We start from the raw sequence: 19579 nt of genomic DNA, 5'->3' as shown, positions 1-19579 counted from the left end.
CCGGGGGGGGGTGCCTAACCCTAACTTCCCCCCGGGGGTGCCTAACTCTAACCCCCCTTCCCCTAGCCTAACCCTAACTCTCCTGGGGGGTACCTAACCCTAAGTCCCCCCGGGAGCCCTAAACCTAACCCTCCCCCCCGGCGGCTGCCCGCACCCAGCGCCCGGTTTACCTTCGTTCGGTATGCCGGGCGTCGGTCTTCCGGCGTCTGGTTAATGACAGGCGTCAGTGTCTGGAAGCCGGCGGTCGGGATTTAGACCGTCGGCTTCCGGACTACATCCCAGGAAAACACATGAGGGAAGAGGGACCGGCTCCTGAGGGGTGTGGGGAGGAGATGATGGTATAAGTGAGGGAAGGAAAAGCATATGAGGGAAGAGGGACCGGCTCCTGAGGGGTGTGGGGAGGAGATGATGGTATAAGTGAGGGAAGGAAAAGCACATGAGGGAAGGGGGACCGGCTCCTGAGGGGTGTGTGGAGGAGATGATGGTATAAGTGAGGGAAGGTAAAGCATATGAGGGAAGATGGACCGGCTCCTGAGGGGTGTGGGGAGGAGGTGATGGTATAAGTGAGGGAAGGTAAATCATTTGAGGGAAGAGGGACCGGCTCCTGAGGGGTGTGGGGAGGAGGTGATGGTATAAGTGAGGGAAGGAAAAGCACATGAGGGAAGGGGGACCGGCTCCTGAGGGGTGTGGGGAGGAGATGATGGTATAAGTGAGGGAAGGTAAAGCATATGAGGGAAGATGGACCGGCTCCTGAGGGGTGTGGGGAGGAGGTGATGGTATAAGTGAGGGAAGGTAAATCATTTGAGGGAAGAGGGACCGGCTCCTGAGAGGTGTGGGGAGGAGATGATGGTATAAGTGAGGGAAAGAAAAGCATATGAGGGAAGGGGGACCGGCTCCTGAGGGGTGTGGGGAGGAGGTGATGGTATAAGTGAGGGAAGGTAAAGCATATGAGGGAAGATGGACCGGCTCCTGAGGGGTGTGGGGAGGAGGTGATGGTATAAGTGAGGGAAGGTAAATCATTTGAGGGAAGAGGGACCGGCTCCTGAGAGGTGTGGGGAGGAGATGATGGTATAAGTGAGGGAAAGAAAAGCATATGAGGGAAGGGGGACCGGCTCCTGAGGGGTGTGGGGAGGAGGTGATGGTATAAGTGAGGGAAGGAAAAGCACATGAGGGAAGGGGGACCGGCTCCTGAGGGGTGTGGGGAGGAGATGATGGTATAAGTGAGGGAAGGTAAAGCATATGAGGGAAGATGGACCGGCTCCTGAGGGGTGTGGGGAGGAGGTGATGGTATAAGTGAGGGAAGGTAAATCATTTGAGGGAAGAGGGACCGGCTCCTGAGAGGTGTGGGGAGGAGATGATGGTATAAGTGAGGGAAAGAAAAGCATATGAGGGAAGGGGGACCGGCTCCTGAGGGGTGTGGGGAGGAGGTGATGGTATAAGTGAGGGAAGGTAAATCATTTGAGGGAAGAGGGACCGGCTCCTGAGAGGTGTGGGGAGGAGGTGATGGTATAAGTGAGGGAAGGAAAAGCACATGAGGGAAGGGGGACCGGCTCCTGAGGGGTGTGGGGAGGAGGTGGTGGTATAAGTGAGGGAAGGAAAAGCACATGAGGGAAGGGGGACCGGCTCCTGAGGGGTGTGGGGAGGAGATGATGGTATAAGTGAGGGAAGGTAAAGCATATGAGGGAAGATGGACCGGCTCCTGAGGGGTGTGGGGAGGAGGTGATGGTATAAGTGAGGGAAGGTAAATCATTTGAGGGAAGAGGGACCGGCTCCTGAGAGGTGTGGGGAGGAGATGATGGTATAAGTGAGGGAAGGTAAATCATTTGAGGGAAGAGGGACCGGCTCCTGAGAGGTGTGGGGAGGAGATGATGGTATAAGTGAGGGAAAGAAAAGCATATGAGGGAAGAGGGACCGGCTCCTGAGGGGTGTGGGGAGGAGATGATGGTATAAGTGAGGGAAGGAAAAGCATATGAGGGAAGAGGGACCGGCTCCTGAGGGGTGTGGGGAGGAGATGATGGTATAAGTGAGGGAAGGAAAAGCATATGAGGGAAGAGGGACCGGCTCCTGAGGGGTGTGGGGAGGAGGTGATGGTATAAGTGAGGGAAGGAAAAGCACATGAGGGAAGGGTGACCGGCTCCTGAGGGGTGTGGGGAGGAGATGATGGTATAAGTGAGGGAAGGTAAAGCATATGAGGGAAGATGGACCGGCTCCTGAGGGGTGTGGGGAGGAGGTGATGGTATAAGTGAGGGAAGGTAAATCATTTGAGGGAAGAGGGACCGGCTCCTGAGAGGTGTGGGGAGGAGATGATGGTATAAGTGAGGGAAAGAAAAGCATATGAGGGAAGGGGGACCGGCTCCTGAGGGGTGTGGGGAGGAGGTGATGGTATAATAGAGGGAATGAAAAGCATATGAGGGAAGAGGGACCGGCTCCTGAGGGGTGTGGGGAGGAGATGATGGTATAAGTGAGGGAAGGAAAAGCATATGAGGGAAGAGGGACCGGCTCCTGAGGGGTGTGGGGAGGAGGTGATGGTATAAGTGAGGGAAGGAAAAGCACATGAGGGAAGGGGGACCGGCTCCTGAGGGGTGTGGGGAGGAGATGATGGTATAAGTGAGGGAAGGTAAAGCATATGAGGGAAGAGGGACCGGCTCCTGAGGGGTGTGGGGAGGAGGTGATGGTATAAGTGAGGGAAGGTAAAGCATATGAGGGAAGAGGGACCGGCTCCTGAGAGGTGTGGGGAGGAGATGATGGTATAAGTGAGGGAAAGAAAAGCATATGAGGGAAGGGGGACCGGCTCCTGAGGGGTGTGGGGAGGAGGTGATGGTATAATAGAGGGAATGAAAAGCATATGAGGGAAGAGGGACCGGCTCCTGAGGGGTGTGGGGAGGAGATGATGGTATAAGTGAGGGAATGAAAAGCATATGAGGGAAGAGGGACCGGCTCCTGAGGGGTGTGGGGAGGAGACGATGGTATAAGTGAGGGAAGGAAAAGCATATGAGGGAAGGGGGACCGGCTCCTGAGGAGTGTGGGGATGAGATGATGGTATAAGTGAGGGAAAGAAAAGCACATGAGTGAAGAGGGACCGGCTCCTGAGGGGTGTGGGGAGGAGACGATGGTATAAGTGAGGGAAGGTAAAGCACATGAGGGAAGAGGGACCGGCTCCTGAGGGGTGTGGGGAGGAGATGATGATATAAGTGAGGGAAGGAAAAGCTTATGAGGGAAGAGGGACCGGCTCCTGAGGAGTGTGGGGATGAGATGATGGTATAAGTGAGGGAAAGAAAAGCACATGAGGGAAGAGGGACCGGCTACTGAGGGGTGTGGGGAGGAGATGATGGTATAAGTGAGGGAAGGTAAAGCACATGAGGGAAGAGGGACCGGCTCCTGAGGGGTGTGGGGAGGAGATGATGGTATAATTGAGGGAAGGAAAAGCATATGAGGGAAGAGGGACCGGCTCCTGAGGGGTGTGGGGAGGAGATGATGGTGTAAGTGAGGGAAAGAAAAGTACATGAGGGAAAAGGGACCGGCTCCTGAGGGGTGTGGGGAGGAGACAATGGTATAAGTGAGGGAAGGAAAAGCATATGAGGGAAGGGGGACCGGCTCCTGAGGGGTGTGGGGAGGAGATGATGGTATAAGTGTGGGAAAGAAAAGCACATGAGGGAAGAGGGACCGGCTCCTGAGTGGTGTGGGGAGGAGGTGATGGAATAAGTGAGGGAATGAAAAGCATATGAGGGAAGAAGGACTGGCTCCTGAGGGGTGTGGGGAGGAGGTGATGGTATAAGTGAGGGAAGGAAAAGCACATGAGGGAAGGGGGACCGGCTCCTGAGGGGTGTGGGGAGGAGATGATGGTATAAGTGAGGGAAGGTAAAGCATATGAGGGAAGAGGGACCGGCTCCTGAGGGGTGTGGGGAGGAGGTGATGGTATAAGTGAGAGAAGGTAAAGCATATGAAGGAAGAGGGACCGGTTCCTGAGAGGTGTGGGGAGGAGATGATGGTATAAGTGAGGGAAAGAAAAGCATATGAGGGAAGGGGGACCGGCTCCTGAGGGGTGTGGGGAGGAGGTGATGGTATAATAGAGGGAATGAAAAGCATATGAGGGAAGAGGGACCGGCTCCTGAGGGGTGTGGGGAGGAGATGATGGTATAAGTGAGGGAATGAAAAGCATATGAGGGAAGAAGGACTGGCTCCTGAGGGGTCTGGGGAGGAGGTGATGGCATAAGTGAGGGAAGGAAAAGCACATGAGGGAAGGGGGACCGGCTCCTGAGGGGTGTGGGGAGGAGATGATGGTATAAGTGAGGGAAGGTAAAGCATATGAGGGAAGAAGGACCGGCTCCTGAGGGGTGTGGGGAGGAGGTGATGGTATAAGTGAGGGAAGGTAAAGCATATGAGGGAAGAGGGACCGGTTCCTGAGAGGTATGGGGAGGAGATGATGGTATAAGTGAGGGAAAGAAAAGCATATGAGGGAAGGGGGACCGGCTCCTGAGGGGTGTGGGGAGGAGGTGATGGTATAATAGAGGGAGTGAAAAGCATATGAGGGAAGAGGGACCGGCTCCTGAGGGGTGTGGGGAGGAGATGATGGTATAAGTGAGGGAATGAAAAGCATATGAGGGAAGAGGGACCGGCTCCTGAGGGGTGTGGGGAGGAGACAATGGTATAAGTGAGGGAAGGAAAAGCATATGATGGAAGGGGGACCAGCTCCTGAGGGGTGTGGGGAGGAGACGATGGTATAAGTGAGGGAAGGTAAAGCACATGAGGGAAGAGGGACCGGCTCCTGAGGGGTGTGGGGAGGAGATGATGGTATAAGTGAGGGAAGGAAAAGCTTATGAGGGAAGAGGGACCGGCTCCTGAGGGGTGTGGGGATGAGATGATGGTATAAGTGAGGGAAAGAAAAGCACATGAGGGATGAGGGACCGGCTACTGAGGGGTGTGGGGAGGAGATGATGGTATAAGTGAGGGAATGAAAAGCATATGAGGGAAGAGGGACCGGCTCCTGAGGGGTGTGGGGAGGAGATGATGGTATAAGTGAGGGAAGGAAAAGCTTATGAGGGAAGAGGGACCGGCTCCTGAGGGGTGTGGGGATGAGATGATGGTATAAGTGAGGGAAAGAAAAGCACATGAGGGATGAGGGACCGGCTACTGAGGGGTGTGGGGAGGAGATGATGGTATAAGTGAGGGAATGAAAAGCATATGAGGGAAGATGGACCGGCTCCTGAGAGGTGTGGGGAGGAGATGATGGTATAAGTGAGGGAATGAAAAGCATATGAGGGAAGAGGGACCGGCTCCTGAGGGGTGTGGGGAGGAGATGATGGTATAAGTGAGGGAAGGTAAAGCATATGAGGGAAGAGGGACCGGCTCCTGAGGGGTGTGGGGAGGAGGTGATGGTATAAGTGAGGGAAGGTAAAGCATATGAGGGAAGAGGGACCGGCTCCTGAGAGGTGTGGGGAGGAGATGATGGTATAAGTGAGGGAAAGAAAAGCATATGAGGGAAGAGGGACCGGCTCCTGAGGGGTGTGGGGAGGAGGTGATGGTATAAGTGAGGGAATGAAAAGCATATGAGGGAAGAGGGATCGGCTCCTGAGGGGTGTGGGGAGGAGATGATGGTATAAGTGAGGGAAGGAAAAGCATATGAGGGAAGGGGGACCGGCTCCTGAGGGGTGTGGGGAGGAGATGATGGTATAAGTGAGGGAAGGAAAAGCATATGAGGGAAGGGGGACCGGCTCCTGAGGGGTGTGGGGAGGAGATGATGGTATAAGTGAGGGAAGGAAAGCACATGAGGGAAGGCGGACCGGCTCCTGAGGGGTGTGGGGAGGAGATGATGGTATAAGTGAGGGAAGGAAAAGCACATTAGGGAAGGGTGACCGGCTCCTGAGGGGTGTGGGGAGGAGATGATGGTATAAGTGAGGGAAGGAAAAGCATATGAGGGAAGGGGGACCGGCTCCTGAGGGGTGTGGCAGATAGACAGGGCTAACACCGAGGGGAGAGACAGTGATCGAGGAGCATGGAGCAGTGGGTTAGGAAAATCTTGTGAATGACCTACTATAAGGATATATACAGTATATTGGTGTAAAGAAAATATTTTATAGAGGTGAAGCTGGACATTTAGATTCACGATGTGTCCTGCTCCTACAACCTGCCAACTCATGGGACTATGATGGTAGAGGTCAGTGAATAAAACACCGTGATCACCAAGTCTCCAGTGATGTCTTACTGCCAACACCCTCCTTCTACATCTCCACCGTTTCCTTTCAAATAAGCACAGGATTGAGCTAACAGGATACAATGAAATAGTTACTTATAAATCCTATTGTTATGTGATTTTGTCTTACTAACAGCTGTTTATGTTTCAGGAGAAGAGTGTGAAAAGAACACAATGGGTGACGGATTTCACTATCATGACACAGTATAATAAGTTGGTCCTAGCCACCGGGTATGTACAACTACCTTTTAATCATAGTAAAATACAGGTTCAGTCTCCCATATACAAATTCAAAATGCTTGGGACCAGGAGTATTTTTTGGACATCGGAATATTCCGTATTTTGGAATATTTGCAAATCATAATGAAATATATTGGGATTATGTGTTATATACACCTTATACACACAGCCTGCAGGTAACTTTATTCAATATTTTCAATAATTTTGTGGCTCAAGCAAAGTTTGTGCACATACATGAAATTTGTTTATGTTTCATATACACCTTATACACAAAGCCTGAAGGTGATTTTATATAATATTTTTTATAATTTTTTGCTTTGATCAAAGTTTATGTACATTTAAACCATCAAAAAACATGGGTATGGGAGACTCAACCTGTACTGTTTTATCTGAGACTTGGTACTCAGCTTCCAACATTACTCTTAGAGCATCACAGAAGAAAAGCTGTATTACCCCTATAGTGACACCGTGTCATTGCTGTGAAGCCGGACAGGGAAGAAGTACTTTTATTGTCATATGTAAATGACTCCGTAACAGGTTACATAAGAAGGATTTTTAACTTGGACCACTAGATAGGACAAATTGTGTCCCATACAGGATAAGAATAATACTCAGTGAAACAAGGAAGACCCAGGAAGTACAGAGCAGTTGCAAACCTATATGTAAAGTATATATACTAATAGACAAGACCTAGATTGGTGGAAAGGTCATATAGAACCTGACACTTCCACCTGTAGACGTGTTATAGTCTGTCCTTTGTTTTGTGATCTTACCCCATGTGTTACTTATGTCTGCCTGCCAGCATAAACTACCAATGATTATGTGTAGTTCGTGGTAGTACCAGGGCCGGCGCTAGGCTGTGCTGCGCCCAGCGCCGTCCTGTGTTGCCGCCCCTTCCCTCCTCCACTCCCTCCCAGCTGAGCTTAAATATATCCCATAGCACTGGGAGGGAGGTGGGCGTTTCCTGCGCCCTCCGGAAACAGTACAACTCCCGTACCTGGAGCCGCTACTGGGTAGTACACATGTATTTATATTCTACAGAGGGAATGTGGTAGAGCTTGCTGCTGCAGAACTCTCCAATGATAGTAGGAGGAAATAGACCATAACATAGAGCACTCATGTTACTGCTGCCACACATCTCATATCATTGGCATGTATAGGGCACAGGTGGCACTGACTTGAACAAAGTTACGTCAGATTGCAGCTTGCATTGCACTGCAGAGATGATCTATAAAAGCCAATAAGAACTAGTATGCCGCCAGTAGAACTTTTCAAAAGTAGTAATAAAAATGTTTTAATTCTGGTTAAATGATTCATTCTTGTTGTAATGTTGGGAGAGATTTGGTAAAAACTAATAAATAGATTTGGTGCTGCCCATAGCAACCGATTCGGTAATTGCTTTAATTTTTCTAAATGACAGTACATATATTACCATATGTAAATGGTTACTATAAATATCCCCCATTTGGTCCCCTGATTTCTTGCTCTAGTAAATCCTAATGATCTTTATCATCTTACAAAATGCAGAATAAATAACATCATTGGGTTTTTTTTGTAGGGATCGGGAGATCCAGCTGTATGAGCTGTCTAACTTGGAACCGTACTGCCAGATTATCGGACTGGAATCTACGCCTTTAAAATTAGATTACTGGTAATGTATGACTATAAACATGACAGTGGAGGTAATTTATAAAGGGAATAAAGGCCCTTTATAACTTACATGCACAAATAAGAGCACTGCTGTTACAGCAGAAGTGATTATTTAAGCAATGCAAAAGGGCTATTAAGTAATTATTTCTGCACATAGAGTCATAGTTGTACGCTGGAGCAATATATTTACAGTTTGCTGATGTTTTCCTGATCTGTGCATGTGAATGAGCCGCACTGAGCATGTGCAGATCGGGTCCTGCTGTGTGCTGGGCTGGTGAGGGGTCCGGTGAGATACTGCTGCTGAGCAGTCTCTGCTCTCTTCATGCCTTGATGTGCCGCACGCCGATGATGTGCTGTGCTGCTAGAGCTGACTCAGTGGTAGTGGGCAGGAGGGAAGTGTCAGGGTTATCCCATCCCCTCCCGGGATCTGACAGTTTCTTTGCCTTCTGCTGGGTACACACTTGCCGATATATTGGGCATTCAATTGAATGGCCGATATATATCGTGGGTGCGTTGGCGGATGTGTACCAGCGATATGTCTGTGAACGACGTTGTTCACAGACATATCGCTTCGGTTGTGCAGCACAGCCAATGGCCGATATATCTGCAGTCTGTACACTTGCTCCAGAGGCCACCGGTGACTGACATCACGACTGGACAGGCACATGTAAATGCTGGCCTAGTTGTGACATCAGCCTCGACACATTGGGCCGACGATTGGTAAGTGTGTATGCACTAAGCAATCATCACAGATAGGACTACGGATTAGCCGGAAGGTCGATCCATCGTCCTAGTGTGTACCCAGCTTTAGTCTGTTCGCTTTTCTTAATATCTTCCCACATGGTAGTGACTAAGGCCCTGATTCAGACCCACTCGCGAGCGGCTGTCCGCTCGCAAGTGGGTCGATGTTCTGCACTGAGCATGCGCACGACGGAGGGAGCTCCGTCGTGCGCATGCGCCAGACGCGACGAGCGAAGGAAAGTCCTTCGCTCGTTGTGTGTGATCAAAGGGGGCGTGCTGTCGATGTTGATTGACAGCACGCCCCCTTTGGTGGGCGTGCCGGGGGCGTGCCTCCCTGACGGGGGTGTTCCCACGGGAACGCCTCCCGTCAGAAGCCGGCCCACTGACATCACTAGTGATGTCAGTGAGAGTGATTTTGGCTCTGATAGAGCCAAAATCACTCCGGAGCTTGCGGTTGAAAACCTCAACCGCAGGCTCCGGCTCGCAGTTTCGATGGTCGCGATGGCCAAGACCATCGCGGCCATCAAACTGCACGCTCGTATAGGCTGTGGGTGGTGACCCACAGCTATACGAGCGTCCAGGAGGACGCTCCATTTTTTAGGAGGGCGGCCCTCATTCAGAGCGTGCGCTCTGCTCAGAGCGTACGGCTCTGAATGAGGGCCTAAGCTTTTGTCGGTTGCACACATAACTAAGGGCCTGATTCAGAGCTGGACGCTCTGACCAGAGCGCTCGCTCTGAATCAGTGCCCTCCTCTATGAAAATGGAGCGGCCTCCTGGCCGCTCGCATAGCTGTGGGTGACCGCCCACAGCATATGCAAGCGGCCATGATGATGGACCATCGGACTTGCAACGGAGACCCTGCGGTAGGGTCTCCCTGCCACAAGCCCTGGAGTGATTTTGGCTCTATCAGAGCCAAAGTCACTCCCACTGACATCACTAGTGATGTCAGTGGGGCCGGCTTCAGATGGTAGGCGTTCCCATGGGAACGCCTCCGTCTGGCAGGCACGCCCACCAAAGGGGGCGTGCTGTCAATCAACATCGACAGCACGCCCCCTTTGGTGCGAGACCCGGAGCGATGGTGAGCCCGTCGCTCGCTGGGTCTCGCGCATGCGCACGACGGAGCTCCCTCGATGGGGAACATCGACCCGCTTGCGAGCGTACTGCCGCTCACGAGCGGGTCTGAATGACCCCCTAAGTCCATGGAGGTTCCTAAGTGCACTCCTCACCACTAGCCGCCTTCCTTGCAGCCGATCATTGCCGCCATTATTCTGTGTCAGCACTGGCCAGATTACCTCGCCCGACAACCACCGTGCCGCTACTGTGGCCTTTAAATCCCCCCGGGTCTCATCAACTCATTCAGAATATACAATTCTTTGCCTTTCAACTGCATTGCCTCTATCCAAGAGTTTTTTTGGTGCACAACTGAGACTGTTTGAAAAGTAATATTGCTCTTTTTATGAAGTTTGTACCAATCTCCAGCCTCGATTTACGCTATTAATGATCAATTTATGCAAATCACTGCTATGGATAGTTTGTATATCATCCATAATATCCTTTTACCAGATATAGTTATTGTTTTGTATCCATAGCCACAAGGTTTTGAGAAACATGTACATTGAGATGTGCACCACCTTGCTGCCACTGGGGCTGATTCTGAGTTGGGAGCAAAGTAAAAGAAAGCAAGTAACTTTCCACCTGGACAAACCATGTCGCAATGCAAGGGGGGCAGGTACATTTAGATATGAGTTTGGACACGCCCCTCTCAAATCTGAGGGGCAGATTCAATTATTGGCAGTGTTTGCTGCACGGCTTTAAAACAAGTTTAAAACCCAGGAGCTATACAATTATTAGGCAATTTCCCCGTGCAGTAAACCCGTGGCTAACACGCGTTAACCCATATTCCAGGTTAGGTGCCATTAATCTATGGGTTATTAGGTGCTTTAAGCCCTGGAAAGTGCATTTAATGCTAATTTTTCCTGCTCCTATGTCAAGTGCACCCTCTGGGGCTTAACACTTCATTAAATAACTCCGGACTAATTGAATCTGCCCCTCAATCTCTCTGTATATTTTACATCCCCCACCTGCAGTACAACATGGTGTTGCCCAGGTGTAAAGTTACTTTAGCTTTTTTTTGCTTTGCTCCCAACTCTGAATCAGCCCCATTATGTGTAACTTACACTCTGATCACATTTGGTGTTCCCTATATGTCAGGATTGGTTACTAGATGTTATACCATCCTGAAGCTGCTTATGACACTGCTACATGTTAGAGTGGGGATTAATAATTTTGAAGTGGATAATAATTATTTCCATAATAAGCCCTGTTCCATGCGATTATGTTACCATGAGAACATCACTTTCCTTACATTGAAGCTGCTAAGTAGCATATTACTTGAATCTGTATTGTTTCCACATGAATCAGCCACGTATAAGCTGTAAGTTTCCAAAACACAATTGTAAGCATTGTTCTATAGGGAGGTTATTGCTGACGAAATGCAAACGATGTGTTCCAGGCTCTGTTACCAGTATATAATAAGCAGAGCTGTAACTAGACTTTTTGGTACCCTGTGCCGGAAAGAGAATTGGCGCCCCCTCATTTTTCAAAGGGATATAATGCACCCAAAAAAATACCATGGCTTCATGGGGAAGGACCAGGGAAGAGATAGGAGAGGCCAGGAGATGCTGGGGATGAAATAAGAGGAAGCTACAAACAAGAATGATAATAAATAGAAATTTGACAGGCCCAAACAGTGCCCCCTGACCTGTGGTGCCCTGTGCCATGGCACCGGCCGCACTACCCTAGCTACGGCCCTGATAATAAGAATGTAGCAAACACATGAATGCCGGATATGGCAGAATGGAAGATATAAACTTTGAAACAAATGAGAGTTTTTATTTGATGTGGCAACTGCATTTAGCTAGTTCTCTTGTTCTGTGTGCTGGATGTAATTCTCAGGTGTCACATATTGCTGTGTTTCCCCCACAGCAGCACTACGTAGGCAGACACACCTGCACCTCTGTCCTTCTGTCTGTATTGCTCATCGCCAGCCACCAAGTGTAGAGTTTGTACTGTGCCCAGCACTGTGCCTGAGTGGCAGGCTATTTTGGCATTGTGTGGCAGTGTGAATTGTTGCATGGATCTGCCCATTTCTGATCCACACCCCAGGCTTCATAGGGCAGGGTGAGTCATCTGAATTTGATTTTGAAGGAGAGGGGGATCCAGTGTAAGGATGTACCAAGTGATGCCTTACAGATGTGTCCTCCCTCTTCATTGCTGCAGTCACGCCAAACAGCCACTCTCGGATCACCTGGTCCCATAAGAATCTGCTAGCGCCAGGTGTCATTTCTGTATCTTTTATTTTGCCGAAAATACTTCAAAGTCGTAATGCGATGCCACTGGGATGCACCAGGAGAGTGTGCTGATTAGTTTGATATGCGGCACTTGTATATCTGTGTGCGTCTGAGTCTCTCAATCAGCATGCAAAGTGGTGCTGTACAACCGCCGCAGCTTTTTCCACACCATGTTCATTTTAATGACTCCGTCGCACACATACTGGTATATACAGTATCAAATTAATCAGCACAGTCTCCTGATGCAGCCTAGTCACATCGCATTGAAACTTAGATGCATTTTCGGCAAAAAAAGACACACAATGTTAGCAGAGTTGTACAGGACCTGGCACCTCACTCACGCCAGGCATATCGCGTTACATAGCGTATTGAGGCTAGATGAGAAAGGACACATCGGTACATCTGTATGTTGGGCAGTGAGGAAGATCGGTCTTGCAGTTAAGTTGGTTTGCAGCGGGGCTAGATGGGTGAGGAAATGCCTGGTGGGTGATGGTTGCAGGAGATGATGAGAGAGAAGAGAAGGTGGTTGGTAGCATCTTGGATAAGAAAAGTTGAATTCTTGCATTATTTCTAAGCTGGAGGGAAAAAGTCATAATTTCTGGTTGGCCAGGATGTCACTCGCCAGGGTTGCTGGTTGAGGTGCAGACGGTGCCCAGCTCAGCCACCCACCCCTTCTCCTGTCACAGAGGAAGGCTCTCCCCTAGCCCTCTCTATTTCTCTGAGCTCCTGGCTCTAGGCTCTGTCATGGAGCTTCCATGGTCTTGTGCAGCACGCTCATGTTATGATGTCGTGAGTCAGCGGAGTAGAAACTTTAGTTAGTTAAGTTCTTTCATTTGCCAGTGGTACCCAGACACCTAGATATGGTACTGTGGAGGTGACAGCAGATGATGAGGTCTGTTTTGGGCATGTTGCTCCCTGGGTAGCGTTGGGAGATCCATGTGATTATAGCAGAGATACAGTTGGTTTAACAAGACAATAGAGAAGGGAAGAGGTCCAAGCGAAGGTCTGTACAGAGAGAAAATCAGAGTCGTCGGAAACTAGACCTGGGGCGATAAATGATGAAATATGAGGGGGGGATGGGAGAATAGATGGATAGTGTGGATATCAGGGAAGAGAAAGCGAGGGAGGGTTCCGGGGGTCTGACTCTAAAGGTGGAGAAGGTAAACCAGATTTCTGTAATGCCGCTGAGGGATTTTGAAATATTATGACGGCTAAAGATCATATTTAAGATCACATCATTCAGATCATTATAAAGTGTTCGCAAACTTTCTAGCACCACTATATAACAATACAGGCGCTCTGATTGCAGCTGTGCACCCTACTTTTCTGTATCCCTTATTTATGGTTCTTAAAGTAGCCCCCAAAATGTAATTCATTTATTTCTCTTTTTTAGTGTAACAGACAATGAAGAATGTCTGATATTATACGGAGACGACAAGGTAAGCTGATGCTAAACCAGGGCTTTCTGTCCTTCATTGTTGTCACTGGATATTGTGCAGGAATTCCATGCTGTTAAAAAGAAAAGACACCTGTCTGACAGGTCCTAAAGGAAATTACATTCGCTTTGCAGCCGAGAGCAAGTTATTGCCCAGGTCATTGTACATGATGATAAGAAGCCTGTTGTACATAGGAAAATAAAATATTACAGCATGATCAGAGGCAGAACAGGGCTAAGATTAAGCAAAGCAGATCTGTGCCTAGGGCAGGGGTGGGGAACCATTTTTCTGCCTAGGGCCATTTTGATATATATAACATTATTTGCGGGCCTGATGCCAGCCACACCCCCTCCGTGTGATGTAACAGGGGCGTAGCCACAATTGACGGTGACGGTGATTACAGCAATGCCTGGAGCATCCTGGGAATACTCCGGGGAGCTGTAAGGGCAGCAGTGTGACCATCTGAAGCGTCCTAAGGACGCTCCAGTCAGCACTGCTGCATAGAATCTGGCTGCAGGGTGCCATTCTAGGCACCCTGTTAGCTGGATGAGGCTAGCAGAAAAAAGCTCAGAGGGCCAGGTGGAATTACTTCGGAGCCTTATATGGCCCCCGGGCCTGAGGTTCCCCATCCCTGGTCTAGGGGTACAAGCAGGTGGCCTTGGGGTGCACAATGTGTATATACACAACCTTTTTTTCTTTCACCATTAAGTAGAAAGGATCTGCGGAAATGGGACACAATCAGGTGTAAGTTATGTGAAGTAGAGATATAGGATGTGTCACTATATGCTGCTCTGTGACAGGAATACAGAATGTATTGTGTTAGAGGTGTAATTTGTAGGTGGGAGTTGGGATTAAGATGCCAAAGTTTGTGCTCCTGTAGACTCCTATTATGTAACCTAGCCCTGATCAGAGATTATTTCAAAAATACAAAATTGTGGGAGAGGGGCTGTTGGTGTACAGAGCTCGGAAATGGCGTAGTAGATGAAGATTTATCAATCCGTCTAAAGAGGACAACCATAGCAACCAATCAGCTTGTAGCTATCATTTATCTAGTACTTTCTGTAAAATGATAGCTAGAATCTGATTGGCAGCATCTCCACTTGTTCTCTTCAGAAAGTTTGATAACTATCCCCCTTAGACTGCTAGAGGTTACTTTTTAAAAGCAAAGGTGATGGTTGGGGCTTGTGTATGAGGAGTTGTTGGTCAGGTCACATGGAAATATATTATACATATAACAGTGGAGTTCTCCTTTTATCTACACATCACATTAAAAAACAGGGTGAAAAGAAAATGTAATGCAAGATGTTCCTACAGAACGTCTATATTTACACTACTGGAATCCTTGACATGAAAACGCAGATTAACTTCAGGGATTGCAGATCAGCATTGTCATTATCACCCAAGTCTGTTTGTGCTCTTATTACAGGGATGTGTGAATATTCTGCTTTTCACATCAATAGGAGAAACATTAAGGTAAAAAACCTCTGCTAAATATTACATCAATATTAAAGGTACATTATTATTACATCTTTTTTTAGGATAGAGACCTTTAAGCAATATTACAAAAATACTGTAAGGTATCATTTGTATATTTTTATTTTATTGATTTGGAATCATTGTAGTTGAAGATGTCAGTGTGTGTATAGAGAGAGGTTTATATGTTCATTTAACCTGCCCCATACTCTCCGCTCTACAAAGGGCACTTTCTACTATCTATCTATTGTTCTGCATCACAGTAAAAGAGACAAATACGTGGGGAAGTGCCAGGTCCCACATACTGATAGCCATTGTTATAGTCTGTCTCTCCCTATTCACTGTGCTGTAGGCACTTGCCTGGGTATGAAGCAACTTAGGGCCTGATTCAGAGCCGCTTGTAAGCGGCCGCTCGTTCGCTCCGAGCGATGTTCGCACATCTGTGCATGCGTATGGGTCGTAATGCGCATTGCGCCAACCAGTCATTGCGGTCGGAAATCGAGCGCTCGCAAAATAGTGAGTGCCTGCTAATTTGAGTGACAGGATGAGGCGTATGTGGGTGGTAACAGGGGAAGGTGCTTGAAAACGGGGAGTGGTGATCCGAACGCAGGCGTACCAAACGGTCAAAACGGGCATTTTAAGGGTATGCATAATTAACAAAGCAGCGTCATCGACCACGTCACTTGGTTGTTTCTTAGCCTGAACTGTTTGCATGATTGCGGTAGGAAAATCCAACCACAAGCACTGCGAGCAGTTCAGACGCCTTTCGATGTACTCGATTAATCAAATAAATAGCGGAGATGACGTAGGATGCGAGCGACCAGGGGGCGTCTTTACAAAATAGCGAGCGCATGTTTCGTTCGCTCGCTCAGACATAGAGGCGTCAACAGACCGCAAAGAGCGAGCGCTCAATTTAAATAGCCGGCCCCTTTTTCTGAACGAGCGAGCGCAAATAGCGTCCGGCTCTGAATCAGGCCCTTAGAGCACAGAAGCTATGTCCTTCTACAGTAAATGTAGATAGCAGGAATGGCCCAGAAGTATCATTCATTAAGGATGCAGCAAGAATCTATTTTGGGAGGAGCAGGGGGAAGGGTGTTAGATGGGACGCTTCATGAAGGATACCCGAAGAAGCGATATACACTTGGAGTTATAAATGATTAGCATACAGTAGCTATCTGTGACAGTAACATGTGTGTGCCTCGTGCCTCAGTGATGTCACTGGTTTAGGTTGTTTTCTCTTGAAGATTAAAACCAGCAAAATGGGCGCTGGCACTATGTGTGGGAGATGTGTCCAAGCTCAGGTAGAAAGAGGCGATGCCATGTATTAATGATAGATAACCTAATATTTGTATTATTCTTTACTGTGACAATATAAATGTTTCATTTTTAGAATGTGGAAGAAGATGCCCAGACCAGATGGTATAATGCCAACCATTGGCATAGACAACGCTGTTCTCTCTCCGAATGTTTCTTTTATTCGCTGGAAAGTGCATGGAGAATGGGTAACACAGGTAAGTGCACACTGTCACTATATAACACACATAATGAGGAATAGATCTCTCAGATGTAAGTTATACTTACACCTGAGCTACACCTAACTTCTGAAAACTAAAGGCAGTACTCCATTTATATAGGGCCTGATTCAGAGATGGACGCTAATGCGATCGCAGCTGTGATCCCGAACGGGATGCAGCTGCGAAAATATGCTAACGATTCCAACGAGCACCCTAGCATAAGAACGCCCACTTCTGCCTTCTCACATGCGAACGTCGTCGCTTACCTGTGTAAATATCGGTAACATCGACGCACATTGAGCGGCCATCTTGCCCTGGTGGCAGCTCTCCTGACACGCAGGGCTGCGCAGGAGATTGCAAGGATTTACGCACGCCCATGTAACGGCGTTCAGGCAGTCAGACACGCCTGCATTTCTATGACCACTCCCCGTTACCACCCCCAAATGCTGACAGCCTGTCACTCGCTTTGCAATGGGTTCCTCTGTGCGTCCGTAATCATAGTGTGATAGCTGCGCACGTGCAGTGCGGCTTATACGCATGCGCAATGACAATCGCTCGATCTGCGTACGTAATCGCCATTGTGTCTGTCTTTGAATCAGGCCCATAATTCTTAAGACTATATACATTGTGAAAGAAAGCGAAGATCTGGGTCACATATTATTTTTATTATTATTATTATTGTTATCTGTTAGGTGCCACAAGATTACACAGCACCGTACAAGAGGTAACAAAGACAAGTAAACAGTAAAAATACAAAGCACTACAATAAGCATCACAGGAGTACAAAGCATAAGTACAAACAGTAAAGCTACAGACAAGGAGTGACAAGTCCTAGGGAAGGGCGGGGACACTGGCTGTAGCTAATCAGCATTCAGTTGCTTTGAGCACCCAGGGTTACCTTAACAGCAGTGTGGGTCCTGGGCATAGTAATGCACTGGGGCCCCTACCCACCCCAAAAAAATGTACATGGTCAATAAAATTAAACCCTCCTGCATGCCCATCAGACCTTCCCCCACATGCAGAGAGACTCTGTCTGACTAGCCTGAAGACGGCGGATGAAGTGACACTGTGACTGAGGTGAGTACTCGTCACCGGGGGGGAGCGGGAGAGGTTAGATCAGATTACAGTGCACCGGCGGATGGCTTATAAAAATATCACACATTTACCAACTGGCTGCAGGGGGGGCAGGTTGGCGGGCCCCTACAAGCTTTGGGCCCTTGGGTAGCTGCACAACAAGCCCAATGGAAGAGATGGCCCTGTGAGCACCGTCTAATAATGGTCACTATGACATATGGGGATAGGTTGTTATGCGTCTAGAGGATACAGTTTTCTGCGTATCTTCCTCTATTAATGATTGGAAGCATCGTGCAGAAGTTATGGTAAATATAATACCCAGTGAATAACTATGTACAGTACTTTGCAAACATATATAGGATGCACTGGACCATTATACAAACAACATATTAGGTCTTACAAATAAAGAAAATAACATAATTATAATGACTCCTCTGTGGCATTACATTCACGTATAAACACTGCTATACATCATACTCACACTGGAAAATGTCATCATACATGTAGACATCATAAACATTTAGTCTGGAGGTTCCTGAAGCTGCCTTAATGCCATCTTAATGATATCTACCATTTTTTAAAATCTGTCAGGCATTGCTGAGTAGTTGTTATGGTACAATTGTATTTCAACTTCAGGGTCCATAGGGTATCCACAGGATACCTTGGGGGTATAGGTGTGACGTCAGTCGCTGGGCACCATAGAGTTAAGCTTTTCAGCCTCCCAGGATGCACTAGGGTCCCCCTCCTATACCCCGCCCCCGAGCCAAGGCACCTCAGTTTAGTTTGGTGCCCGGCCGGCGTCGGGTGCACCTATCGGAGTGGGGGCTAGAAGAGCCCCTGAAGCTTTCTTCAGTGCAGCTGTGGCTGCACATCTGGATGTACAGCATGGACAGTCAGTCCTGACGTCCATGCTGTCTTCCCTACACCCCCGCCGGTACCAGAACGCCGGTACCGATCTGGGGATGCTGGTGAGCATCTGGGGTCACAGCTAGCGGTGACCCCAGATGTTCCGGACCATGGCCGGATCCAAGGGGGACAAAGGTAAGCAGCGGGGTCCCACGGTGGGTCCCCGCTGGTCACATGGTCCTAAGTCCCCAGGCAGGGGGCTCCCTGGGGACTGGCTGCAGCGTGGAGCCAGGCGACCAACCTGCGCTTTCCACTACCCCCTGGGACAGCGGACCGCAGCAGAGCGGTAGCGCTGCGGCGTCCCAGGGGTTAAATGCATGCCAGGGGAGCGCGCCTTCACTGTCTCACAGCCGGCGCCTCCCCCGCTGCACACAGCCCTCTCTGCATGCTGCCGACTGGTCCTGTGGCAGCGCTCCTCCCCCAGGCCAGCCTCCTCTCTGCTCCTCGGCGGCCATCTTCTCCAGAACGCATGGTGAACGCTGCTGGAAGCGCTGGACGGAAGCATCATGGTCTGGGTCCCCCCGCATACCTCTCCTCCGCTGTGGCTCAGGTCTGTGTATGCAGCGCTGTGTCCTACCAGGCCCTGTGTCTGTGTAGTTGAGTGATCAGCGCTGTTAGTGCAGGAATGGCTATTTCTCTGCATTGTATGTGACTGTGCTAGTGCTGCCTGTAACTTTTCTTCTCTAAACTGTCAGCTTTATTACTGTCCCTGTTTTTTCTGCTTAAAGCCCTTGCGGTGCGGTGCTGCAGGGTGGTCTCTCGCCTATTTAATACTTAATTGGTGAGAGAGGTCACATACGTGGTGCCATCATGTCTGAAAGTGATTTTCCCCTCCGGCTACAGTGTACCACGTGCAAAGTACCGTTAGCGGAGGGGGAGGGTAGCGCGGAGGGCCTTTGCCGGCAGTGTTTGTCCATGGCGCGGCCTATTACGGTTACAGCACCGGTACAGGAGCCGCCCTGGGCTTGTTTCGCTCAGGCGTTAACAGCTTTAGTGGGCCAGTTA

The 19579-nt window shown here is 49.2% G+C and overlaps 1 protein-coding gene across 1 annotated transcript in view; it reads left to right on the top strand.

The window, feature by feature from the left end:
* Nucleotides 1-19579, top strand: part of LOC148537856 (cilia- and flagella-associated protein 337-like) — a 116471-nt gene that overhangs the window by 20188 nt on the left and 76704 nt on the right. Inside the window, exons 7-11 of the mRNA XM_088460151.1 lie at nt 6342-6421; nt 7989-8081; nt 13565-13610; nt 15034-15080; nt 16471-16591. Coding sequence (XP_088316277.1) covers nt 6342-6421; nt 7989-8081; nt 13565-13610; nt 15034-15080; nt 16471-16591 — 387 coding nt within the window. The remainder of the gene's footprint in view (nt 1-6341; nt 6422-7988; nt 8082-13564; nt 13611-15033; nt 15081-16470; nt 16592-19579) is intronic.

This window comes from Taudactylus pleione, unplaced genomic scaffold, assembly GCF_031769625.1.
Source record: "Taudactylus pleione unplaced genomic scaffold, aTauple2 ptg000043l, whole genome shotgun sequence".
Taxonomy (NCBI): Eukaryota; Metazoa; Chordata; class Amphibia; order Anura; family Myobatrachidae; genus Taudactylus; species Taudactylus pleione.
This window is presented reverse-complemented; position numbering and strand designations above follow the sequence as displayed.